The 27,904-nt window shown below is 39.9% G+C and overlaps 1 protein-coding gene across 5 annotated transcripts in view; it reads right to left on the bottom strand.

The window, feature by feature from the left end:
- The window catches only part of LOC119807015 (ankyrin repeat domain-containing protein 26-like), a 73,531-nt gene that overhangs the window by 23,466 nt on the left and 22,161 nt on the right, over positions 1-27,904 (bottom strand). For 3 of the 5 annotated variants that reach the window (XM_038319151.1, XM_038319152.1, XM_038319154.1), the window contains exons 10-24: positions 27,564-27,765; positions 27,008-27,069; positions 24,845-24,938; positions 18,476-18,574; positions 17,877-17,905; positions 17,683-17,755; positions 14,181-14,236; positions 12,265-12,419; positions 9,957-10,124; positions 7,656-7,689; positions 7,236-7,377; positions 5,022-5,235; positions 3,459-3,642; positions 2,423-2,560; positions 328-1,284 (exon numbers count right to left, since the gene is read on the bottom strand). In XM_038319151.1, coding sequence (XP_038175079.1) covers positions 328-1,284; positions 2,423-2,560; positions 3,459-3,642; positions 5,022-5,235; positions 7,236-7,377; positions 7,656-7,689; positions 9,957-10,124; positions 12,265-12,419; positions 14,181-14,236; positions 17,683-17,755; positions 17,877-17,905; positions 18,476-18,574; positions 24,845-24,938; positions 27,008-27,069; positions 27,564-27,765 — 2,607 coding nt within the window. The remainder of the gene's footprint in view (positions 1-327; positions 1,285-2,422; positions 2,561-3,458; positions 3,643-5,021; positions 5,236-7,235; positions 7,378-7,655; positions 7,690-9,956; positions 10,125-12,264; positions 12,420-14,180; positions 14,237-17,682; positions 17,756-17,876; positions 17,906-18,475; positions 18,575-24,844; positions 24,939-27,007; positions 27,070-27,563; positions 27,766-27,904) is intronic. The other 2 variants (XM_038319153.1, XM_038319155.1) reach the window with 2 other exon arrangements.

The following is a 27,904-nucleotide window of genomic DNA, read 5'->3' as shown; positions in this document are numbered from 1 at the left end:
ATAGGCAACTAGATTCAACACTTAGTATTAATGAATAGTATTTTGAATATCCCCGTGGGATATTTTAAAAATGTTAATCTTTCTTGAAGTTAGAGAGATGGCTCAGCGGTTAAAAGCAATGACTGCTCTTCCAGAGGACCTGGAATTCCTAGCACCTACATGGTAGCTCACAACCATCTATAACCCCATTCCAGGGGATCTGATGCCCTCATCTGGCCTCTGTAAGCACTAGGCACGCATGTGGTGTGCAGACAGACATGCAGACACACCCACTCATGTAAGACAGAAACAGAAGTTGAGAATCTCCTCCTCTTCACTGATACTCACTTCCCTTTCCGCTTTCTCATTTTCATACTGGCACAGTCTCTCTTTGAAGTGACTGCACTCGCTGACTAACTCCTTGTTTCTGTCTTCCAGCATCAGCCTGTGCTTCTGGCCCTCCGCTTGGAGTCTGCCTAGCATATCATGGAACTGGTCTTGGATATTAACTATGGTCTTGTCTTTGCTGTCGGCTTTGTTGGAAGCATCGTCCAGCTGCTGTCGGAGCAGCATGTTCTCGCTCTGCAGCTGAGACAGCCGCTCCTCTATGGATTCTTGCTTTCCCATGTATTTGTTCACCTTCCCTTGCTCATCTTGATACAGATGCTCAACCTCCTTCATCTGGCACTGTGTCTGGTTGAGGTCTCTTTGTACATGCTTCAAAGCCAAAGTCTTTTCTCTAAGCGCATCTTTTGTATGATGAAACTCAATTTCTAGGCTATTCAGTTTTTTCTCAGTTTTAGAAAGCTGTTGGGAGAGAATCTCATTGTTATCTCTGAGGTTAGACAGATCAAAGTTCATCTTGTCTTGCAAACGAAGCCACTCATCTCTTGCCCTCTGGAAAGCAACTTCTAGGTCTCTTTTTGAGGCCTGAATTTCAGCGTGGTCGTGCATGGCAGAAGCCAGTCTAGAGCGGAATGATTCGACGTCCGTTTCCAGTCTTTCTTTATTTTGTTTTTCACTCTCCAGCTTAGAACTCAGCATTGTATTCTCAGCCGTAAGATTATTAAGTTGCCCGTTATACTGGAATATTGTTTTTGTGAATGTTTCTTCATTCAGCTTTATCGTTCTTTGAAGCTTATCACTCTTTTCATTTGCAGTCTTAATATCCTCAAGATACTTCTTTTCCTTTTCCTGGTTATGGCTTTTTACTGTGTCCATCTCCAGTCTTAGCATGGCAATTTCATCCTGCAACCTCTGGTTCTTATGCAACAGATCTTTTTCTTTTTCATGACTGACAGAAACCTAGGAAAGGAAACAAACATTTAGCTCTCACAATTCCTTATGGAATTCAGGAACAGCATGTGAAGTCTACAATCTAAGAACTGAAATACATACATGCAACTAAAAACATCTAATTTCTGAGCTTAGAGAAGCCTAAGTTCCCAAAAGTTCATAAATGTAACGGAAGACAATGACTTTATGAAATTAAGGGAGAAACGAGACTTTCTGAGAAACTCAGCACTGGGAAAGCCGTTCTCTGGAGGACAATAAGCTTAAGGCACAAAGCAAAGATTATTAGATTGGCTCACATTTCTCATTAGGAGATGGCTTAATGCAAGCGTGAGGATCAGAATATGGCTCCCCAGCACCCATGTCAATGCAGGGGTGTGTGGCAACCCACTGGCAGTCCCGACACCTGGGAAGCAGAGAGGGGAGGTCCCGGGGGCAAGCTGGACTAGCAAAGACGGTTCTGTGAGAGGGCCTACATCAACACCTGAAGTGAAGATGATCAAAAAGACACCTAGCATCAACCCCCGGCCTCTACATGCATGCACATACATGTGCTCCCAAACAGACATGAACATATGGTTACATTACGCACACACATACGCACACATACACACACACAGACACACACAGACATACACAGACATACACACACACACAAAATTAGGCTTACACTTTAATATCTAACATATACAGCTGGTCCAAAGTAAGAACCTTAGTTCTCTCATTTGGACAGAAAAAAATTCCCAAAGTTCTTTTAATTCCTTTTTTTTCCAGAAAGTTTTTCTAACCCCTTTTTAGTCTGTTGTGGCAACTACATTTGTTGATAAATGCTTAAAGTAAGCATTATACAAATAAGTATGCTTGCACAAGGGTGAACTAGTCACCACCATTCTGAAAAGGAAAGACTGAAAATGTAATAAGCTGCAGAATTCCCAGGTTCCCTTAGCAGGCTGCTAGCGCTCCTTCACCAAAGCACTTGCTCCATATGTTAGACAGTGGGGGAAAGCTTCTGCCATCTACCCCTAAGACAAATATTATGTATACATTCATATGGTTCAAAATCCTCTAGATTTCCCACGGTGCGTGAGGTTGGCTCTGAAAATATGTAAATACATAAATGCACACATATTTAGAAAACTAAAGAAAGCACCTCAGAAGTCATTCTCTTCTGCGCCATTTCGATCTCCTTTTGCTTGCAAAGGTGATTTGCAAGAATCCCATCTTGTAACATCCTGGCATTCTGTTCTTGGGAAAGCTGCCTCTGAATCTCATTCCGCTCCTCTAGAACCTAGAGACACATTCACGAAGTTTTCAGTCCCATACGATTGCGCTGCTGTGGACAGGGCATCTAAGAGCTCAGTTACGAATAGAACAATGAAAACAAACTGGACGCAGCCTATGAAAACAAGTGATTCTGCTCCATACAAAACACAGTAGAATATGTACTGCATATTATAGTTAAATTCTTAGAAAACAGAAACAGTTCTTACAGGCAGAAAGAGTATTGCAAACTAGTTTGTTACAAACAGCCAGTTTTAACACAGTTTCAAAGAGAGCCTGCATTTAAGAGGGCTAGACTAGCACTTATTCTCCATGGAAAACGTATCTTCCATTACCTCACTTAGAAAGGATGTCTGTAGTACCTATTAGTTTCCAAGAGTCATAACAAATAATTGTTATGACTATCTGTATTAAAATTTATTCTTAGCATGAGGCACCACCGGTCAACAATGGATTGAATATATCCTGGTGACCCCATACAATTACAACAACTAGGGATAAGGCTGATCTCCGACATGATCAGGAAGTTTGCACAATAATAATGAAACCAACAGATATTTTCATTAATGAGACATGGGATATATATATATATATAATGTGTGTGTGGTATGTGCATATATAAATATAATATGTAATTAAAGTGACATTAAAAGTACAACAAATAAAGGTAGGATTAAGAAATTTTTATCAGTCAGGAACACCTTACTCCTAGCACTTGGGAGACAGAGGCAGGCGGATTTCTGAACTCAAGGCCAGCCTGGTCTAGAGAGTAAGGCCAGGACAGCTAAGGTTATGCTGAGAAACCCTGTTTCAACCCTGCCCCGCTCAAACAAACAAACAAACACAAAAAAACCTAACCAAACAAAAAAAAACCCAAAAGAAATTTTTCTAGAGTATTAACGTACCTGGTTCAAATGACTTCTTACTGTCTTCAGCTCCATATCCAGTGTTCTGAGAGAGACTTCAAGCTGCTGCTTCCCTTCAACCTCGCTCTGATACTGCTCCTCTTTTCTCCTAAGCTGCTCCATAGTTTTCTCAGAAAGCAGATCTGCACTTCTCCGCTTCTCTTCCTCTTGTTTCAGTGCAAATCTGAAATTAAATGTGTTTACCGTAAAACTAACCTGTTAATAGAAAATGAAGTTCGCTTTGTGACCTGAACCACACGATGGTGACGTGCTGTCCTAATAAAATCTCTCTGTTGTTAAATAATTGTTTCTCTTTTTGACTCCTGAGTTTAATGCCTCACTTCAATCTCTTCTAAAGGCCATATGCTCTTGATGATAACAAGGATGAATAAAAACTTTAACTGGCAATAAGTCTGGTAAATATTATTGAAAAGAAAATTTGAACTTATTCAGTAAAGTTACAGGTTAATAATTATCTTTTATAGGGATAGAGAGATGGCTCAGTAGTTAGAGCACTGGCTGCTCCTCCAGAGAACCCAGGTTCAGTTTCCAGTGCCCACAGGATGGCTCACAACCATTTATAACAACAGTTCTAGTGGTCCTGATGCCCTTCTCTGCCCTCAGCAGGCACTGCACACATGCAGTGCACACATACATGTGGACAAAACTCTTATATGCATAAAATAAAATTAAGTAAATTAAAAAAAACGGAACTATTTGGGGAGCAAGTGCACACTCTGTAGTGGATGGAGACTTTGTGAGAACTGGGCCTTAAGGCCCACGTGGTTGTGGGCTCTTGTCCAGTGGGGGGGTGTTTCACATAGGTATGGAGTGAGACAGCAGTTATGCTGGCTAATGTAGCAGAGTTTTTAAAGTAGACAATTACATAGAAAAAAAACCTAACATTTAATATAAAACAAATTTTAAAACTTATTTTATCAGCTGGGCAGTGGCGGTGCACACCAGCAGCTGGGAGGCAAAGACGGGTGGATCTCTGCAAGTTCGAGATCAGCCTGGTCTACACAGTGAGTTCCAGGACAGATGGGGCAATACAGAGAAACCCTGTCTTTGAAAAAAAAAAAAAAGGTTATCTGATTAATAAATAAAAGTGTTTTTTATGGCTGTTTTTATGTAGCCACTAAAACATGATTTTAGTGGAATCTATGGTAAAATATCTGTTTAATTCTTAGAATAATTCATAGTTAAATTCACTATATTATTTACAAGAATTTCACATTTCGGAAAACTAAGAATTTTTCTCTCTTGTAAACTCCATGACATGCAACAAAGGCTAAAACTCAAGAACATCTCTGTATCATAAACAGTGAAAACATTTATTTAAAGCTAGGCTATCATGGCTGGGTAAATGGCTCAGTGGGTAGCAGAGCCTGCTCTAAGCACAGCTACTTGAGCTGGATCTTGGGGACCCACATGGCAGGAGGCTGACTTTCCCAAGTCAGCACCCAACTCAACACACATGCCAAGACATGTGCTCAATATGAGCACACTCGCATAGCATGAACGTCACCGGACAGTAAACACTGATCAACCAAGACGGCACACCTCAGACTGGAGAGCTCCTGTGCCCACTCCGCCTTTTCATGCTCCAGCAGTGATCTTACTTCTTTAGTTTCTGATACTTCCTTCTGCAATTCCTTAAACTTATTTTCCATTCTTTTAAGTTTTCCTGTAAGTAGTTCACAATGGCTTCTTTTAAATTCTATTAATCTTTTATAGGAATAAACTGCGTCCCGGATTTTCAGAAGACCAACAATATCTGAAGCAGGGGGAAAAGAAGAGACAAATAAAATGAGCAAGCATATTAAAAGACTGCATTTCTATGTTCCTTCGCTTACACACCGATGGTACCGAGAGTGTGAAACACATTACATAAGCTCTGCAGATAACACAGGTGAGACCCTTGCTCTTTTTCAGCTTAAAAGAGAATATGGAATTATACATCTAGTGTTTTTTCATATGAAACTGGATAAAACTGAGATCTTCATGTTAAGCAAATTAAGCTAAACTCAGTCAAATCTTCCATGTTAGATTTAAGACAGAAAGCACAAAGCATTTAATGAGTCTCTCTTTCTGTCTACTTTTAGCCAAGTTGAAATAACAGCTATGGAGCCATGTTTCCACTTGAAACAACCCAGATGAACACAGTTAAAGTATCTCAAACAATAATTCTCAGGACAATGATCCTTAGCAGACAGGGAGTAAATGGACTCTACAAATGTCCCAGGTCTCTGACTCTTCTTGCACTAAGAGAAAGTACTGAGGTAGAGCTCCCTAGACTTCATTGTCTGATGAGCCAAGACAGCATAAGAGCACAGGACAGAGCAGAGAGGAAAGAGCACCACAGAGGAATGCCCTGCAGGTCTGTGGAGGTCCCCTGGAATACTTCGCCAAGCACTGAACAAGGGGTGTATAGGAAGAAACTACATGAACCAAGGATAAAAACACCTGAAAAGGTTACATGAAATCTCACCGTTGCTCCCACAGGACCAAGAAGAATATTTACTCTGCTTAGTCAGACTGGACAAACCCAAGATGATGGATACAGATCAGAAAGGAGTTCGTCATAGCAAAGGAAAATAAGCACATAGAAAATGTTCAACATTTATCAGCACTGTAAGGCACTTTAAGACCATGATGATATACATATCATACACCTATAAGAATAGCTAAAACTTAAAACACTGACAAGCAGTGTTTGTGAAGACAGAGCCCTGGATCTCTCCTATCCTGTGGACTAGAAAACAGGAGCATGGAAGAAGAGCAGAGGCTTTTGTGACAGATTGGCTAACTATCTTGATTATGGTGTTTATTAAGTATGTGTTTAATAAACATGTTGAAACTAACCAAATAGCCCTTTATATATCAATATGCCTTGCTGACTCTGTGTAAAACAAAATAGTTTACTGCAAGAGCAAACTTCTAAGACAGCAACTAGGACACAGAAAAGGCAGGAGAAAACTAAAGAACTGAGAAACCTAACCTTGTAGCAAAGGGTTGATGCGATCAGGTTGGAATCTTTGCAACTACGAGAGGAGGGAGGGAAGGAGGGAGGGAGGGAGGGAGAGAGGGAGGGAGGGAGGGAGGGAAGGAGGGAGGGAGAGAGAGAGAGAGGGAGAGAGAGAGAGAGAGCGCAAAGCAACTTGGGGAGAAAAGGGTTTATTTGGTTTATGCTTCCACATCACCGTTCATCATCAAAGGAGTCAGGACAGGAACGTAAGTAGGGTAGAATCCTTGAGGAAAGAACTGATACGGTGTCCATAGAGGGGTGCTGCTTACTGGCTTGCTCCTCATGACTTGCTTAGCACAGAGTACTGGCCCAGTGTGGTACTACCCGTAGTAATTTGGACCCTCCTGCATCAATCACTAATTAAGAAAAATGTCCTATAGGTTTGCCTATGGCCGAATCTTATAGAGGCAGTTTCTCAATTGAGGCTCCCTCCTCTCCCATGACTCCAGCTTGTGTCAAGTTGACATATAACTTATCATATAACCAGCACACCAGGTAACCTCATCCAGTGACAGTAAGGCACAGAAGAAGAGCAAGATCAACGGAAAGACTGGATGTGCCAGTCCTACGAAGGAAAGCCCAGTGGGCATGACTATAGTGCTTTGGCTGAGGGTATAAATGAACAGGTCACATACTACTGTAACATGAAGTCTATTTCTACATGCAAGCGGTGTTCTGGGTCAACGCGAAGCGAAGTGTGCATGCATTACCATGTGCAGGAAGGCTACCCATTCACACAAGCGTCATACCTCTACACTCCACCCTGAGATGCTCGAGTTCACACAAAACGCTCTCATAATCAGGGCACTGGAGCTGGTAGTCCTCGGAGGCTGTTTCAGATGACTCGTTTAAGTCATCGAGGTCGTCCATAGCAGCTACTTGGTTTCTGATCTACAAAATAAACACTATTTTAAACTGTTTCCCTAATATTTACATTATATATGAAATAATGCTTTATACAAGAAACAGACGCTTCTTAGAAGAGCTGACAGTTGGCAGAAGGATGCCTTTATTTACGGCTACTATTTCTTCCTTTTAAAGGCCAATGTCTTTCCATAACAAGATCCTTGATTTTTTCACTTTATCGTTCTCATCTTTTAACTTATATATTACTACCTTTCATAATTTATTTTAAAACAAAATACCAGTTTTTATTATTTTTACATTACCTTGTTATTTTTAATAGATGTTTTCTTTGTGGGCCTAAAACAAAAAAAAAACCCATAAAAATCCTTTAAGACTAATAGTATGTGAAATACAAAGAATATCTAAGATTATTGACTTTTATACAAAGCCTCTACATTTGAAATTCATTTTTCTCACTAATAAAGTTTACAAGCTATTTAATATAAAATATTTTTCTATAAGGGAATTTGATTACAAACGGAGAGTAAAAATAATTATTAATATCGTAAGAAGGAATTAAAACATATACACACATATTTTTTATTTAGGTGAGGACAACCTTGAGCCTCCTCCCCTGACCACCAGTGCTGGGGATTTAAGTGTGTGCCACCAATGCCCACAGTGGGCTGCTGGCAATCAAATAAGGGTTTGTATATTCTAGGTAAGCACTCTACCAACCGAGCCATATACTCAGGACTGAAAGAATTAAACTTAGATTAAAGCTCTGGTTCTAAAAGTAAAGGAAAAACACGCTATTTACTTTTTTGATAGAAATATACAGACAGCTGAACCAAGCTTATGGGAACTCACGAAATCGACACTGACAGCTGTGGAGTCCGCGTGGGATGGAACTGGGTCTTCTGCATGTGGGAGACAGTTGTGTAGCTTGGTCTACCTGAAGGGTCCATAGTAGGGGACCAGGATCTACCCCTGGAGCGTGAACTGGCTTTTGGGAGCCCATTCCCTACGGTGGGATGCCCTGTTCAGCCTTGATGCAGGGGGGAGGGGTTGGTCTCACCTCAACTTAATGTGCCAGGCTTTGCTGACTCCCCATGGGAGGCCTTACCCTTTGGGAGGAGTGGATGGGGCGTGGGCTGGGGGGAAGAGGAGGTGGGAGGAAGAATGGGAGGAAAACTCTGGTTGGAATGTAAGATGAATAAAATATAAATAAACAAACAAAAGAAAGAAACCCTTAGAGGAGAAAAAAGAAGAACCTAGAAAAGCTGGTTTGGGGTTACAAGTCATGAATACATACAGATTTCTTTGCTTATATACGAATTAATTATATAATGATTGTTTTTACAGTTAGAATAAGGGGGAGGGGAGAAAAGCTTTTTACATTTCTTTTTACTGTACGTGTATGCATGTGCATGTGTTTACACATATGTGTTATAGGTCAGAGAACAACATGTATGAGCTGGCTCTCCCCATCAAATTCAGGTCATCGGGCTTGGTGGCAAATGCTGTCCTCTATGCTACACTGCTGGCTACTGTCTGCTGCTGTTCCTGTATCTGCAATAAAAATAGCTCTATGTTTACAACCTATGTGGGAAGTGCTTCTCCAGTCCTTACATTAGGAAACCTTTTTTGGTTTTGTTTTGTTTTAAAGATAAGGTCTAACTCTGTAGCCTAGGCAAGCCTGGAATTCAGTGAGTGGTCCGGGCTGGCCTTGAACTCATGATGCACTAATTGCCTCAGTCTTCCTAGTGTTGAATTACCAGCATAACCCAGGAACAAGATATACAGTGTGAAGAAAAATCCTATCTATCTTCAAGTGTTTTTCAGTAATACAGTAGTAAATGAATCCACATTATTATTCTACTTTTAGTTGTAATCATTAATAATTTCTGAATCTTATTTCTGAATCAAATATTCTCTAAATAAAAATACTTATGCCTCAATAATTTTGGGAAATTGCTTTGTATGAAAATGTAATTTGCATTACGTTCGGAAATACTGAGCACATGATATATATAATGACATTTGCTACAAGGAATTATTTCTATACTTTTTTATTTTGCTGAATTTCTATGCTAGTTTAACTTTCAGGACATCATTTTCATGTTTAACCCATATCAGTATATTCCATTTCCCAACTTATTTAGAGAAATCTTAACACCAGAATGAATCTTAAAAAGATTTTGACTAGAAATTCTGAGGACAATTAATAATAACTCTTCAGGAAAATGTCGTTTAATACCTTAGACGCACACCCCGAATCGCACTGAGTAGGCATACACTTCTCTGCTGGTTCCGACATCATGCAAACATATTCTAAACGCCTCCTTTAAAGACAATTCATAAACCACACATCTTCCTCCAGCTGTTGCCTACTTTTCTATTATCATTCCCAGCATAAAGATCTGAGGCGCTGTCTACACTTCCGTACCGCAGTCAGACAGCTGTGGTGACCCTTTACTGAAACCGCGCTTGCCCTGTCCCCCCTCAGTGACACTGATACAGGTTGGCTCTTTGTCTGGAGACTTCCATGTTGTATTTTATTTCCACAACTGACTAGTCACAGCTAATGTTCCTTCACAGGGAATAAAGAGCTCAGACCTTACCTCGTCTCACTTTGGTCTGTGTCACTTAGACTGGAGCCATCCTGCAGGTGTAGTGAGCCACCGGGTGGTGAGCCAGCCTTCTCAGTCACTGGCATCGTGACAGATTCTCTGGATACCCACTTTTCATTTTCCTTTTTCTTCATTTCCTTCATAAGCAAGGGAGGACCTCTAAAACAATCCATTAAAAAAGCTGGTGTCTTACAAATAATTCTACTGACAAAGATTCAAGAAAAGTAATTTTGGGGAAATTCTGATTTTTTCCACCTTAATTTACTAAAAACAAAAAAAAAAGGCAATTAAACACTAGCTAATAGCAAATGCATAAATATACAATAAGGGTACATGTAATGTATCGGAGTTACTATATGAGAAGTTTTATCTGAGGATAAGAAAAGCTTTTCTGAAGAGGTCAAAGTGAACCTGTTTTCACCCTGGAAGTGTTTCCAGATAGGGCCTGCCCCTCCTAACTGCACAGGCCACCTGACTACACAGCCAGCTTCCCACGATCTCCTCCCACAACGCTCACCACCCAGAGTTTACTCGAGGCAGAGCAACCACACTTGGTGAGCCACACTAGAAGGAAACAGAAGAAAACCAGCAAGGGAGTGATGTTGGATAAAGTCTGTTCATGAAAACAGTAGCCAATGTCAAACCTGCAAGGCATCAATAAAAGTTCCACAAAACAAACCAAGTCTCAACTCTCTTACAGCTTAATCCTCTCCTGAACATTGTACATGCTTACACTGAAAGAAGGTGAGTTGAACAAGTTTCAATACAGAAATAAACATAAAAAACCCAGACATGTGCCCCCCAATCTACTAGTTCCACAGCAACAAATACCAATGAGAGCAACCCAGAAGATCAATACAGAAATAAACATAAAAAACCCAGACATGTGCCCCCCAATCTACTAGTTCCACAGCAACAAATACCAATGAGAGCAACCCAGAAGATCATATAGAAAAAAAAAAGATTATAACTATGCTGAAACAACTGAGGATCTGAATATACCCCAAGAAAACAAAAGAAGACCTGAAGGAAATATAAATGTTAATCAAAGATATGAAAGTGGAATTAAGTAAAGAGATAGAATTGCGAGAGAAAAGCCAGACTGAGGTGGTGCTGGAAATGAAACACTCGGTGAGCCAATCAAACTCCTCAGCGGGAAGGCTCTGACAGATGAGTCCTGGGGACAAGGAGGAGAGCCGGACCACTCAGTAAAGGTCAATCAGAATTTTTAGAAAAAAAAAAAAAAAAAAAGGAATAGAGCATGTGTACATTTGGGGACACCATGAAAAGAACTAACCTTCAAATACGGGCATCTATAGAAGAAGAAAAATAATACCACAGTGAAGGTGTAAAAGAAAACTCCCCAAATCTAGAGAAAGAGATGTCCATTTAAATACAAGAAGCCTACAGAACTTAAAACAGACCGGATTAGAAAAGAAACTCTCTACAACACACTATAGTCAAAACATTAAAAACACAATAAAGAAATCTGAGAGAGCCGGGCGGTGGTGGCGCACGCCTTTAATCCCAGCACTCGGGAGGCAGAGGCAGGCGGATCCTGTGAGTTCGAGGCTAGCCTGGTCTACAAGAGCTAGTTCCAGGACAGGCTCTAGATACTACAGGGAAACCCTGTCTCGAAAAACCAAAAAAAAAAAGGAAAAAAAAAAAAAGAAATCTGAGAGAAAGGTCAAGTCATATACAAAGGTTGGTCAATCAGAATAACCTGATGATTGACAGAATACTTAATACTTTCCTTTTTAAGAAGCATTTAGATTACCTCCAACTTTAAGATATATTAAAATACATATTCTTAAAATATGCATACATGTAACATTTTTAGGTAAATATGCAAAACATATATAACATATCCTTAACATACATTGTTAGTTACCAATCATGTGTAACACAATATACGAATATTGTATATGAATGCATGTGCGTTTGTAAGTCACGTTCTCCTGTTTCAGAGGATTTGATCCCAGAATAATGCTTCAGGCCACTAGTAGGGTGCATGTTAAACTATGATACATGCTGCTGAACTAACTGCAAAGTACTTACCGGTCCACTTGTTAGCAGTCAGGAGAATGCCTCCACTATTGCCAATTCTAGTTATTTTTTTAAAATATCAATTAATGTAAGTAGAAAGAACATGTCCTTTTATGTTTTTCTGATAATCATGTACGGCTGAATATATCTAATATATGCATAACATTATTTAATAGTGAGTAGTCCAAATTAGAACTGGTTTTATAGAACAGTAACAACTACGTATACACCGCTAAACATTGCATAATCTTACCTCTCATGTTCTTTATTTCCCTTCACAGAAAGCTGTTGCTCATCAGTTTTTCCACTCTGCTGATTTACTCCATTCTCAACACTGTCAGCAGCACCGCTGTATACATTTCCTGATAATTTTGCTTCGTTATCTTTGTACTTTTTTTTTTCTTCAGCCTTTAATGAAAAGTGTAGCAGAGGTCGGAGGAATTTGGAAATAACCAAAAATAGTCCTTTTAGAATAAATCAGCTTTAATAAAAGGAGAAAGAGGGACACACTTACAAAGCCAAAGCTCCAGCGAAGCAGAGAGTCAAGCGGGATGGGGGGGAAGGGGGGGGAAACAGGGGCGTCTATCCCCAACCCGGTTCTTTTTAAAGGTACCTTTCTCCCCTGGGGCGGCCACGCCCCTGAACGCAGGGATTGGGCCAGCTGCCCCAACAGAAAAGTTGACAGCAAGGATAACTTACTTTTCAAAAGACTTTTTCTGTGAGGGCACTGAAGAAATGGCTCCATGGTTAAGAGTAGATTTGGTTCAGAGCACTCACACGGCAGCTGACAACTATCCCCAGGGATCCAGCGCCCTCCTCTGCCCTCTGCCGGCACCAAGCATGCACACAGCACACATATATACATACAGGCCAGACACACCCACATGCAAAATAAAAGCCATTATTCAATGGAAGAGGAATTATTCTTTTTAAAAGTCCTTAGTTTTCACTGATTTTTACCACTTGACAGTTTATCCATGACTTAGATTTGAAGTGAGACTTACCTCATTCTAGAGCAGGATGTTATGAAGCAGCAGACTGAACGTGTCTATTGTTTATCTGCACTATACTTACATGCTACCCTTACAAAAAACAAGTTAGAGGCGGGTTTTGTTTCAGCATTCCAAGGCCTACCTCATCATTTATTAAAGAGTACACTGGCCCTTTTTCTAAAGATCACTAAGTGGGGAGGAGGTACACTATTAAGTGCCAAAGTCAATAAATAGCAATGAGACAGAAGAGCAACACCAATTTCCACTATAAACTATGATGGTGTATTCATTGATATTAAGTCCAGTTCTAATAGTCTCTGTTCGATAAACATGGTGGATGAAACCATTTAAAATATCTACCAGTTTCTAACAATGAAATAAAATTTGAAAGTTAATGCATTTACCCCAATACCTCAGGTCTCACTCCAGTATGAACTCTCTTAACAGGTGACTGAGGTTATTTTATGTGCTGGCTGGAGAATAGTTTAGCTATTTTGAAGGCACTGAGGGCGGAGTGAAGGATGGATGCATGTGAACACACCTGTGTGTACATGAGTGTGGATGTGTGTGCGTCCTGAGGCCAGACGGAAATGTTGGTGTCTGCTTTAATACTCTGCCTTACTCTACTGACACACAGCCTTTTACTGAAGCTGAAGCTTTTCATTTTGGTGCTGGCTACTGAGCTCCCAGAATCAGCTATCACTGCCCCCAGTGCTGGGGTTACCAACACACATGCCCATGTTAGACTTTTTGTACATGAGTGTTGGGGATTTGAACTCAGGTCTAGAGCACTCCTATCCAAGAAGAATCTCCCTAGCCCTAATTTAAATTTGATAACTAGTTATAATGTTTTTAAAATGAAGTATTAGGGACTGGAGAAATGGTTCAGTGGTTAAGAGCACATAATCTTGCAGAAGGCTGAGTTTGGGTCTCAGGACACTGTTAAGCTAATATCTGTGCATAATTCTAGCTCCAAGGGATCCTATACCCTCTTCTGCCCTCTGCAGGTACCTGCACACATATGCACTTGCCCCTACCAGCCACATAATAAAATTTTTTTAAATTAAATATTAAATTATAATACACTGATCCTAAAAGGCTAGTCTGGATGATACTCATCCAACAGGCCATACCACAGAGTCACGAGCACTGAGACCCAGGACCGGCTTTCACGCACCTTCCGCTGGCCGCCTTCACCGCCACTGGGCCTTTTCTGCTCTTCTAAGTCTGGTTCTGCAGACAAAGGCATATTCGGATAAAGTAAACTTAGCTAGATAGTCTTTATAAACATAGAAAAATAAATAAAATTTTTTTTCCATCTAAGAGTTTAAGTTTAATCATTAGCTACAAAGCTAAATATTTACTACCTTAGGAAATACTTTCAATTATTCAAAACTTCAACAAACCATTCAGAGACACTACCTGGAACCAATTCACTGCATATAAAATCTCAAGGATTCATGCACAAATTCCCTCAACATAAATACATCCTGGGGAGAGACACTAAAAATACCTGAGACCCATAACCTCACAGTGCACACCATTCCACCTCCTACAGTGACTCTGCCTTCTGGAATCACTGCCACTTCTCACACCTCTACCGCTGAACACTGCTACACCTGAAACGTTTCCACCACTATGCTGATGGAGTGCTGCCATTTCAAGACTCGAGTCGACTCTGTGAAGCTCCGAGTGTCTGCACACACACATGCACATACATACATACATACACACACACACACATACATAGGAGGCACAATGTGCCCGTCTACAATCTGACTGATTTAAGATCATCAATATGATACCGCCAAGGTAAAATGAGTTAAAGTACAAACACTGCTGATGTTAAGAAACAAAGCTCGATTCTCAGCAAGCATCAGCATCCTCGTAAGCATCTTTTTCAGAAGACAGCAACTCACGAGGCTGCCGAGGCCAGTCCCAACCTCCAGGGTTCAAGGGATCCTCACTACATCTTCCTGAGATGTTAGGTCCATAGGTATGCAGCACTGTGCCCAACTCTCCAGCAAGCATTTTCAAAGTTTGGGAGGCTAAAAAAAACCCTTACAATCTCATAATTAACCTTTATGAATCCCCAGAACGTATCAGGATTCTGAACCGTAAACAAGTTTCTGAAATATTACAGTAAGGACATCTGAGTTGAAGCTTGCATTTTAAAAAAATCGTTTTTACAGCCTGGTATTGGCATAAGAACAGACAGGAGGACCAATGGAACTGAATAGGAGACCCAGGTATCAATCCACACATCTTCGAACACCTGATCTTTGATAAAGAAGCAAAAAATATCAAATGGAAAAAAGAAAACATATTTAACAAGTGGTGCTGGCATAACTGGATATAAACATGTAGAATGAAAATAGACCCATATCTATCACCATGTACAAAACTCAAGTCCAAATGGATCAAAGACCTCAACATAAAGCCAGCCACATTGAACCTTATAGAAGAGAAAGTGGGAAGTACACTTGAATGCACTGGCACAGGGAACCACTTCCTAAATATATCCCAGCAGCACAGACACTGAGAGAAACAATCAATAAATGGGACCCCCTGAAACTGAAAAGCTTCTGTAAAGCAAAGGACATGGTCAACAAGACAAAACGACAGCCTATAGAATGGGAAAAGATCTTCACTAACCCCACATCACACAGTTGTCTGATCTCCAAAATATACAAAGAACTCAAGAAATTGGACACCAAAAGATCACATAATCTAATAAAAAAAATGGAGTATAGACCTAAACAGAGAACTCTCAACAGAGGAACCTAAAATGGCTGAAAGACACTCAAGAAATATTCAACATCCTTAGCCATCAGAGAAATGCAAATCAAAACAACTCTGAGACTCCATCTTACACCTGTAAGAATGGCCAAGATTAAAAACACTGATGACAACTTATGCTGGAGAGGATGTGGGGTAAAGAGAACACTTCTGCATTGCTGGTGGAAATGCAAGCTGGTACAACCTTTTTGGATGTCAGTGTGGCAATTTCTCAGAAAATTAGGAAACAACCTTCCTCAAGACCAAGTAATACCACTTTTGGGTATATATCCCAAGGATGTTCAATCGTGCCACACAAGGACATGTGCTCAACTATGTTCATAGCAGCTTTGTTTGTTATAGCCAGAATCTGGAAACAACCTAAATGCCCCTTTACCGAAGAATGGATAAGGAAAATGTGGTACATTTACTAATGGAGTACTACACAGCAGAAAAAATAATGACAGCTTGAATTTTGCAGGAAAATGGATGGAGCTAGAAAAGATTATTTTGAGTGAGGTAACCCAGACACAGAAAGACAATTATCACATGTATTCACTCATAGGTGGTTTTTAAACATAAAGCAAAGAAAACCAGCCTGCAAAACACAATCCCAGAGAACTTAGACAACAATGAAGACACTAAGAGAGACTTACATAAATCTAATCTACACGGGAAGTAGAAAGTAGAAAAAGCCAAAATCTCCTGAGTAAATTGGGAGCATGGGGACCTTGAAGCAGGGTTGAGGGGGGATGGGAGAGGCAGAGAGGGGAGTAGAGAAAAATGTAGAGCTCAATAAATATCAACAAAAAAGACTTAAAGTTCTTTTCAAACAAAAAAAAATCCTTTTTATCCTTGTAAGTACACTTAAAAACAAATAGTGACAATTATGGAGACAAAAGAAAGGAGCCACCGCCACAGCATCTGGTTATGTCCCTAATCAGCTGGGAAGCAAGGAGTCAAGCGCAATTACTACTAGATTTTGAGCAGTGGTTCTCAACCTAGGGTTGAGACCCTCTGTTTTAGGGGTCTCAGATCAGATATCCTGCATTACCAGAGAGTTACATTAAGTAGCATCGAAATCATTTTATGGTTGAGGGTCAGCACAGCATGAGGAACTGTATTAAAACATTAGGAAGGATGAAGACCACTGCATTAGAGACTTCTCTTTTCTCAGCTGTAAACCTACAGTTTTCTAGGTGTCTCACCAGAAACCCTGTTTACACTAAATGATATAGCCCCCTTGCATGGCTCTTATTTATCCTTAAAATTCCATTCAAGGGATCTTGGGAGTCACCTTATGATCTCATTATCAAAACGAGAGACAAGTAGAAGAAAAATAAAGGTTTCTAAAAGCCCTTTGCAATGGATGTAACTTGAGAGCCACTGTCTGGCTAACGATTAAACAGCACAGTCTCCTGAGAAGCCCACATCCACACTTGTGCATGTCTTCCTCTTTCCTTGAGAGTCTTTCTTTTGACTCCTCTGCTTAGGAGCTACACTCAAAAAGTCTTTTAGTAAATTACGGCTCAACGAGACGTGCATACCCATGCTTAGCTGTGCTTTCATTCATTTCCTGAATGTCTTCTACTTTTAGTAAAAACCTCAATTCTGCTTCATCTTGGCTAGCCCTAAAACTTTTTTTTGTATGTGTGTGTCAAAGCCACAAACTCAGAGTTTGACTGAATTGAAGTCCCTAAGTGATTCCGGGAACTCCTCCGACCTCCAAGGGTGACAGTGGGGAACCGTGTTCCTGTCTCCTTACCACTGACGGATACCGATAATAATGTTCTATTATTTATTTCAAATCCTTGAGCAATGGGAGTAAAAAATGTCTAGGAATCAGAAGACTGAGCATTTCCAATACTTAGTGTACTTCCCTACAGTATTACACAACTTACCTGATTTGAGCATTTGTACATCCTTCATTCCTGCTGTTTTGTTCAGAACAGGATCCGGCTTTTTGATGGTAGGCTGGATGGGTTTGGAAACAGTTAAACTGTTAAAAGTAATTTCTTAAATTGCTAAATATACATTTAAGAATTATATATTTCATAACATGTAGTTAAAATTTAAGATGAAAATATTATTATACCTCTATGACTGGATACTTCCTGAGGGTCTCTAAAAAGCAAAAGGGAAATTATATGTAATTAAAAATTTGGTATACCAACTGTCTATTATGCAGTTACTATGGAGCCGAACCCTCATGCTACATTTGAAAATGATCAACCCTGCCACCCTCCTCTGCTTAGACCAGCAACATGTCAGAAATATATTCAATAAGGAACAAGAGGGTAAGTTTGACAAAACATGCAGGAAGGACTCAAAGTGAGGAGTTTCCAATGATTGTAACTAAAACAGAACCAGGTATTTGCCAATGTTAACATGCTGATGAGTAGACAGAAATGTGATCGTTAGTTAGAGGACCAAGTTACAATTGCAACGATTATTTCAGAGACGATGGCAAAAGCGTGTCTTAATGCAGCACACCAGGATGGCTCATTAGATTATACTACAAGCATTTATCACGTTCTCCAACTCACCCTGTAATTTAGAAAGTACAAAGATGGAATAATAGTTCAGTTGAAAGTACAATTCACTTCTCAACAGGGAAAATTTTCTAAATTGACTAGGTTGGATATATACTTGTAGAATAATAGTTAATAAAAATACCAGTTTTTTTTTCCATACCCTTGTGGGCTACTGGAATGCCTACATTTCTTGATTCCTCTAGTTTAGCCATCTTAAAGTTTCTTGATCCACTCATGCAAGAAGGTATATAAGTCACATCTAAGAAATAATGTACGTGTTTTTAATATTAAATGATTATCAAAAGGAAAAAGTAAACTGAGTTGTCAGATATTAGCATCATAGATATTAATAAACTTTTATTTCAAAATTGGTTTAATATTTAAATTAGCAATTAAGAGATGAACCATATTGGCGCACACCTTTAATCCCAGCACTCGGGAGGCAGAAGCAAGCAGAGCTCTGTGAGTTCAAGGCCAGCCTAGTTTACAGATCGAGTTCCAGTATAGGCTACACAGAGAAACACTGTCTCAAATACAAAAAAAAAAAAAAAAAAAGAATTGAACCATAATTCTGTGCTTTAAAACCCATTTGCTTTGGCTGTTAACTTTGTTAGTCTTTAACAGATTTTCATGAAACATCTATTTCATCAGAAATTAGCTATCTGGAAAGACAGCAAAGGCTTCCATATTTAATTACTCTAATCTAACTAATGTATTAGTGAGACCTGACGCTTGCTAGGTATTCAGAGGGCAGCTGGGTGGCTGCGGTAAATCAAATGCTAACACCACTTTCTACCTCCAGCAACATCCGAAGCACAATAACCTAACGTGACTGCCAACGTACTGACGCCGCCACAAGTTCCCTAGCATTCCCTCTTCATCAGCTCCAACATAGATGCGCTCCTTCCTCCAGCTCCAGGGGATCCCACACCCTCACACAGACATACATGCAGGCAAAACACCAGTGACCATAAAATAAAAATTCCTAAGGTCAAAATTCAGTTTGTTGATAAAACATGGGACCTGGTTCTCTGGTATTAAAATATGGCATTCTAAAAACACTCATCTACTCTTTGTAACATTCACAGAAAACTGGCCTACATTTCCTGAATGAGTCATTTGGGACTCAGTGACTCAATTTGATCCAAATGTTAAATCTGGCTGCTTTCTCACTGGATAAGGTGACCAACATAAAAAAGTAGGAAAATTTCTATTAAGAAGGATTCCCTCGTTCTGTGGGCTATCTGCTTGCTCTGGTAATAGGTTTCTTTTGCTATGCAGAAACTTGACCCCATGCAGCCCCTCTAGTGGTATCCGGGGCTTCCCCTGTGCTACTGAAGTCCTATTCAAACTTCTTACTCAATTCAAAAGTATTCCCTGTGTTTTCTGTCTTTGCTTGGACAGCTTTTGTTTTTGCTTTTTCTAAAGAGGACCTCACTGAGTAGTCCTGTCCTGGAACTCACCATGTACATCAGGCTGGCCTCGAACTCTCAGAGATCTGTCTGCCTCTGCCTCTGAGTACTGGGGCTAAAGGCATCGGCCACCATGCCTGATTTCCCTTGTGTTTCCTTTTAGAAATCTTAGAATTTAAGGGTTTGTTTTAAGGCCTTTGATGCTCATCTCAAACCGATTCTGTACAGGGAGAGGCATGAATCTAATCTCACTCTTCTGCAGGCAGACATCTAGTTCTGTCAACACCGTTTGTTAAAAGGCTTCTTTTCCCATTGCACGTTTTAGACTTTGTCGAGGATTAGATGCGGCCATAGTCTGCTGGTCTACCTCTGGGTCTTCTAGCCTGCTCAACTGCTCACACGCATGTTTTTATGCCAGGAGGTCTGCCTTGAGCATTCTAGCTCTAGAGTATAATTTGAGATCAGATATTGTGATACCTCCAGCTGCATTACAATTCCTTAGGGTTGTTTTGGTTATTTGTGGTACTTTATCATTCTTTATAGGTTCTTACATTTTTTTCTTTGTAGGTGAAATATGACATGGGAGTTTTGATGGTTATTGCACTAAATCTGTAGGTTAATTTTGGTCACATTGTCATTTTCATGATATTAATACTGCCAGTCCAGGAGCATGGAAGTTCTTTCCATCATCTGGCATCTTCTTGGGTTTCGTTTGTCAAAGTCTTGACATTCCCATTGGAATCTTCGGTTAGGTAGTATATCTCATGTATACTTAATTCTTCTAAGCTATTATAAATGGGATATTTTTCTTAATTTCTTTTTCTGAGAGTATACTGCTGGTGTATATGAAGGTTACTTTACCAACTACTTCAAAAAGAGGGCCAATATATAGAATTTACAAAGAACTGCAGAAGTTAAATACCAAAGAAACAAAACTACCAACCAACAAATGGGCTAATAAAATGGATAGCTTTAAAAAGAAATACAAATAGCTAATTACTCGTTAAAAGTCTTGAATATCCCTAGTCATCAGGGAAATACAAATTAAGTTACTCTGAGATTCCACTTCATCCCATTCAGCATGACTTCCATCAAGAAACTGGAGAAGCTGGGCAGTGGTGGCGCACGCCTTTAATTCCAGCACTTGGGAGGCAGAGGCAGGCAGATCTCTGTGAGTTTGAGACCAGCCTGGCCTACAAGAGCTAGTTCCAGGACAAGTTCAAAAAAAAAAAGAAAGAGAGAGAGAGAGAGAGAGAGAGAGAGAGAGGAGAAAAAAGAAAGAAATCAGAGAGGATGAGTGTACTGCTGAACCCTCAGCAAGAAGCTTCTTTGTGCGGAAGACAGGAATTAGCACAGAGACCTAGAGCTGGACAATGTGCAGAGTGAGAGATTTTGGAGCACTCAGCCCTAAATGGGATGTATTTATCAAGTCCTTACTCTCAAGGCTCAGAAATCTGTGCAGAAGAGGAGGTGGAATGATTCTAAAAGCCAGAGGTGGTGGATGACTCTAAGGAAAACAACGTCTTCCAGACACAATAGGGTTGGCAGACATATGAACCCACAGAAACCTTGAGAACACGCACAAAACATGCAATGTTCAAGTAAGACAAGGTCCAAGAACAAAGAAGGAGAAGGGGACACAAAATCCCACCCCTAACCAAGCTGTTTGCAATCGATGCCTGCTGGGAGAGAGAAATCAGTTTTCTCCAATGGGGTGTCACCGGTACAGCAACCACACTCCAGGGCAGGCTCTATGCTCAGGAATAGTTGGCCGACACAAAACAGATTCCATGGTTTTTGTACTTTTGTTTGTCTTTGTGTTTGCTGGCTTTTTTTTTTGTTTGTTTTATTTTTGAAGAACATGAAGTTGAGTGGCTAAAAAGGGAGGGAAAGGATATGATCAAAAACTATAGCATATGAAAAAAATTTAAGCCACTAAATAAGATGACTATCCTTAAATTACACTAGGAGATATCATATGCATAAAAAAGACTCTCAAAGAATTAAAAAGTATTTAAAAATAAAAAATGAAAGAAATATAGACACAATTATTAAGAGACTTTTAAACATGGTAATTAAAAACTCAGAATTGATTATCATCTTTCCAAAGTGAGCTCCAGGGGAGAAGAAACTGGTAGAATGAGAGCTTAAAAAAAAGCGGCTCCATCAATTGGGAAAGACGTTATCCAGTTTAGAAAGGGAGGACTCCACAAGACACTGGTACCCACCTCCTGCACTCAACCATGAGATAAACTCTTATCTCACCTCTGACTTGTGCCGCCCTGGAAGAGCACATCCAGAGGACTTCAGCTGGGTGACACTCATCTTCGGCTACACTGACAACTGTCTACTTCGAGTAACTGACTCAAAACCCTTGTAACAAAAATTCTCTCACTTTTTATGCTTCTTAAATAGTTTATTATTTAGGTATTAATTTTATTGATATATTCATAAATGACAAAAATGTTAGTTTTGGCTTTAGTAAGGTCACACTGAAGACATGATGTCCTTCCTTTAATCATGATTTTGCAATGTCTGTCTACTTACTCAGACATACTAAACTACTTAAAGAAAGTCTTACATGTTTAAAGACTCCACTTTCATCACTATCTTTTAACAATAACTCTTGCACTGTTTACTATAATTTATACTTTTAGAATTAAATAATATTCCTATTTCACCAATGAGAGGAAAGTGGACATTACCAAGTGACTCCTATTGATATACCATTTATTTCCCTTCCTACTTATAAAATAAGAAGATTTGGCTCTACCTATAAAACCTATGAAATCTTAATGTATGAGTTCTTCTGACTCTGTCTCTAATATCTGGTATACAAAAATAAACAATTTTGGTAGAGGGAAATTAAAAGTCAAACTATATTGTTATTTGCTTTCTTTTATAATGTGACTTTCCACTTAATTACTCAAACTAAAATGTAGTACAATACCTAGATAATCGAACAGATGAAGTAATTATCCCCAAATAATTTTATGAGGCAGGAGATGACGTAGCAGTTAAGAGCACTTACTCCTCTTACAGAGGACCTCGTTTTGGTTTTTAGCACCCACATGGAAGCTCGCAATCACTGGCACTACAAGTCCAGGGGATCTAATGTTTTTTTCTGGCCTCCATGTGAACTCCAGTCTACACGGGTGCACATAATCCCTCACAGGCAAATTCATATACATAAGCTAAATAAATCTTTAAAGAAAGAAGTAGTGATCAGATTTAGACCAATCTTTTCTAAAATTAGAACTAACTAATCCACATGAAGTTAGGTCTCTGGGTTCAAACTGGCAAGAAGAAAAGACAAAATAATAAATCATTTCAAATACTATGAACTTCAAATGAAACAGTTCACAGAGTACAAATGACTACGTACACAAGAGGGAAATACAGTCAAGCTGGTCAGAGGGTGATTTGTTTTAATCAGTTAAGAAGGCATGTTTCCTTTACTTCAGAATTTACTTTTATTTCCCTTTTTAACTTTAGGGATAATATTCCTGCTATACTTATACGTCACATGGACACATTTTGTAAGATATAGAAAGACAATTAATAAATAAAACTCAGATCCTAATGGCTTAGACATGATATGATTCAGGATTTCCCCTCCTAAGGCTCTACCCATTCTTCTTCTAGAGATGCTTTTCTGCTACTCATCCTCATCTTTAGAAGATTCTAGAAGTGCATCTTCCCAGGACCACAGGACATCAAAGCATAATTGACTTTCTATGGAGAAATTGAGATGCTTGGCCAACTAGGAGAACTGTCAACTAGTGTTCTCAGGGGAAAAAGTCACATTTCTGTTAAAGATTCCAGTGACTGAAAGCCACAACTCCTGACATCACAGGTCCAGAACCAAATCATCTCGGGTTACCCTTAGCACTCTCAGTGGCCATTCCAACCTCACCTCAGGATCTGACCTGAGTTCTTGGTCAACATGGGAAAGTATGAACTCATGTTACAGAAAGAAGCCACGCTGTGTTAAACCCTCCACAAGGCTGACCGAAGTGCAATAATTATAGAGAACTGGAATGATGCAGGTCTAGAGCAAAGCATTTCGAGCCCCCAGACAGTCAGCTGTTTACCATCCATCTCTGTCTCTGGCCCATCAACCCTGTGACTACCAAGGACACTCCTTTTTGAAATGTACAGACCCATAGATTCCACCAAATCAAAGGTTGAGAATGTTATTAAATATCATCTGATGCCTGGAACAGAGACTTTCTATAACCCATTCCCCTGATATCTCTACCCATGTACTATGGTGGGTGGATGTGTGTGTGTGTGTACGGTGGGTGGGTGTGTGGTGGAGAGGGAGGGAAGAGAGGACTGAGTACACGTGTCTGCAGGAACACATAGAGGCCATGGCTGTTCAGATGCTGTCCACTGTTTTTTTGTTTGTTTGTTTGTTTGTTTGGTTTTTTTTTTTGTGGAAGTAGTTCTTGGTGTTTTTGAGACAGAATCTCTCATTGACTTGGTACTTTCTGAGCAGGCTAGGCTGGCTAGTCAGCAAACCCTACAGATGTGCCTGTCTTTGCCTTCCCAGTCCAGAATTACAAGCAAATGACACTTTTTATTTGAGGTGGGGATTATTTTATTAATATGTGTTGTGGGGTTTAAATGTAGGTCCTCAAGCTTGCACTGCAAACACAGAAGCAGAGTCAGTTTCAGCAGAGTCAGCTTCCTACAGGGTTTCTCTGTCAGGACAGCCCTGGCTGTCCTGGAGCTAGCTCTTGCAGACCAGGCAGGCCTTGAACTCACAGAGATCTGCCTCTGCTGGGATTAAAGGCATGCACCCCCCCCCCCCCAACACACACACACGGCAAACGCTGTTCTCAGCTACAGGCTTACTGTACTTCCCCACCCATCAAGAAGCACGCATCTCTGTCCTCTGCACCCACTGCTGTCCTTGTCTGTAGTGCCCTTTCCCTCAAGCTTGGGCACAGCTTCCAGTGAACTAAGGGTGCGGGGCAGCTCTTAGCAACACTCCCAGTACTCTGCTGCTGGACCTGGGGAATTCACACTCAACTTACCACTGCTTCCTTCTAGCTGACAACATCTGATACTCTAGAGACCCGACAAATGGCTTTAAGTAAAGCAGTTCTTACCTTCTACCTGTCCGTGTACTCTTGTCTCTCCTGTCTGATCTGCAGCACCATAGAAACGACCTACACCTTTCAGTGAAACACTGTCAGAGATACTCTGTGGAAGCAGAAATCAAAATGAGTTACATACGGATTTCTTAATCGTTTTCTAAAATAGTCCAATTTCCTGTTTAAACAGTTAGAAAAATAAGACAAGCACGCCCTGATAAGAAACATGCCAATAAAAGAAACTCTCTAAATTTGCTCTCTAGATCAAACCTAACTTTTCTCTGCATCTATGAAGGAAAGCATGAAAGATCAGAAGAACATATTCATAAAAATATTAATTTATTTACATGTTTCAGTGAGCAACTAAGCTCAGAATACTTAACATTACTTCTTATTCTCCATGTAATGTAAGGGGACAATTTAAGAAAACAGACATTTTAAGACAGTATGAAACACTTAAAATGTACCCAATAGTACAAGTTTAAAGTCAAAATAAGAAACCTGGCACACATGGTAAACTTCAGAGTGTGCCACACTGGTTACACACAGAGCACGGTAGAAGCTCCTATATTTAGGTAAATGGAAGCTTAGAAAAATCTAAGAATTTTTGTGTAAAATTTTTACGGCCAACAAAAGACTGAATAAAAACAATAAAGAAAACCTTTTGATTGTATAAAAGCCAAAAAAAAAAAAAATCAGATGTAGAATGTGACCCCTTCTCCATCAAAAAGGAACTTCTAAAATATGCAGTAAGCTTTGATAAGAAAGGATATAAAAATATTTAAGTGTTTAAAATGAGCTAGGGAATAATTTTGTATATAGTATATTGTGTGTGTGTGTGTGTGTGTGAATATCAGACTTCAGACTTTGTGCTTCAGAATCATCTCAGGACATTTAGAGCAAATGATGAACAGATGTGATTCACTGTTCTTTGGAACGTTCTGGTCTCTCATGGGCTGGCTGCTGCTTTCATTCTCTAGGTGGGAGTCTAAATGTCATTCTCAGAAAGCACCCTAGTAGGGCCACCTCCACTCCATCTGAAATCCAAACTCCCTCCTACTTCTTTATACGAAGCAGTTAGACTGACTTACAATATGTCGTTTGGTCCTCTGTTCTTTCGTTACTTGAGCACTGAGCCCTCATTTGCAATATTCAGCATCTAACTTCCTCAGACATAATGATAACTCAGCCACTGAAATTTTCAGGGGCGAAGCATTCAAGTTCTCGTTAGAAAGACCGCATGCTCAGAATCACTAGATTCTTCTCGGTTATCTCAACTAATGGTTTACTGAGACTTACCATTTCCAGACTGGAAATGTGCCTGCTCCTTCTACCCTCCCATTTTTTTCTTGACACTACTTCTCCACTGCCCTCTAGTAGGAAACTGGCCCTCAGTGTCCATCTCGTTTTGAAGAGCACTCGGATCTTGCTGCTACACATCTGCAGACACCTGTTACAGCTCACAGATGTTTATCTCCTCACCACACCTGTGCACCACACGTCTTTACGGCACACCAAAGTCACTGATGTTCAGAGAGGCTAATTTCCCCACCCCCAAATTCTATAAATATTAAATGCCAGAACTGTGTGTGAACACGTCTTTTGGCTGTGGTGATTCCAGTATGTAGTCACTACACTTCCAAGCTGGCCCCAACTCGTTCTATGGTGGTGTCATTAAAACTGGCAATCATTATTGATATTTATGTTACTTCAAGCATGGATGCTACACTGAACTCAATGCATTTCACTTCTGAAAATGATTTAAATATATTAAAGAAGACGTTAAATTAAGACAACTTTAAACGAAATCGCTGTAACCCCACAGTTACGTTCATTCTCTCCCTTCTCCTGACTTAGAGTTTCCAGTCTCCTTTGCTAATCGTAACTTGGAGCTCAGGCTCCCTTATGGATCCCATGGCACTTACACCCCCCATATCTATCACAGCACCTTGTAGGTCACAGGTTAAAATGATTTTTTAAAATTTTAACTTAAACTTAATGCAAAGTTGTTCCTTCTGACTTCTACATTATTAAACGAGTCACACAAACTAGCAGAACTGTACTATGAGCCGCACTCGGTAGCTAGCTGTTATCTATAGGCTGAGCACGGGAGGAAACAGCCCTTAAAGGCGTCATGTAGATGAGCAAGCACCTTCACTTATCTTTCCTTGTCAGTACCTCAGAATCCCAAGGTGACTCTTCATCTTCATCTTCTCCTAATCCTAATGCAGACATCATTTCTGTAAAACGTGGTTATACATACATTAATGACAATATTTATCACTAATTTCTATTTTTTTCTTTCTTTTTTTTTTTTTTTTTTTTTTTTTTTTTGGTTTTTCAAGACGGTTTTTCTGTGTAGCCCAGGCTGTCCATCCTGGAACTCACTTTGTAGACCAGGCTGGTCTTGAACTCACAGAGATCCACCTGCCTCTGCCTCCTGAGTGCTGGGACTAAAGGTGTGTGCCACCACTGCCCAGCTTATCACTGAATTCTAAACAGATACATATTTACCTACATTCATAAAATTACAGTAAAGATAATAGCAAAAAGGAATTTCAGTGGGTTGAAGCAGTTACAGAAAGAACTGGTAGTAGCAAAGAAAAAAAGAAAGGAAAAAAAGAGCAAGAGAAAAACTATTTAGAAGAAACAGATACTATTTCTGGATGTAGAACTTTAGCTTTTTATAGCAGTATTAAAGTATGGAAAGTGTTTTAAGTATTCACCAACTCACCACTTTTATTACTTTTGTGCCAACCACTGGCATAGGCCAAATTGCTATGGTTTGGTTGTTCTCGTGAAGCCCTTTCAACAATATCAGCACTGTTCTTGTGTGAAGCCCTTTCAACAATATCAGCACTGTTTTCGTGTGAAGCACTTTCAACAATATCAGTACCATTTTCTTCTCTTCCAATTGCAGGCTCAGTTGCTCCTTCCTGTGGGGAAAACATCCAACACCAGTATTTCAGTGCAATTTACAGGGGGCCTATTTACTGCTTAGTGAAAATGGCAGACAGTAGATCACAGTAAGATAAAGGTTGGTGCCTTCAGTCTGAGCTGTAACAAATGAAGTGT

The sequence above is a fragment of the Arvicola amphibius genome, chromosome 2 (assembly GCF_903992535.2).
Source record: "Arvicola amphibius chromosome 2, mArvAmp1.2, whole genome shotgun sequence".
Classification (NCBI taxonomy): Eukaryota; Metazoa; Chordata; class Mammalia; order Rodentia; family Cricetidae; genus Arvicola; species Arvicola amphibius.
Note: the sequence above shows the minus strand (reverse complement) of the source record. Positions and strands in the feature narration are given on the sequence as shown.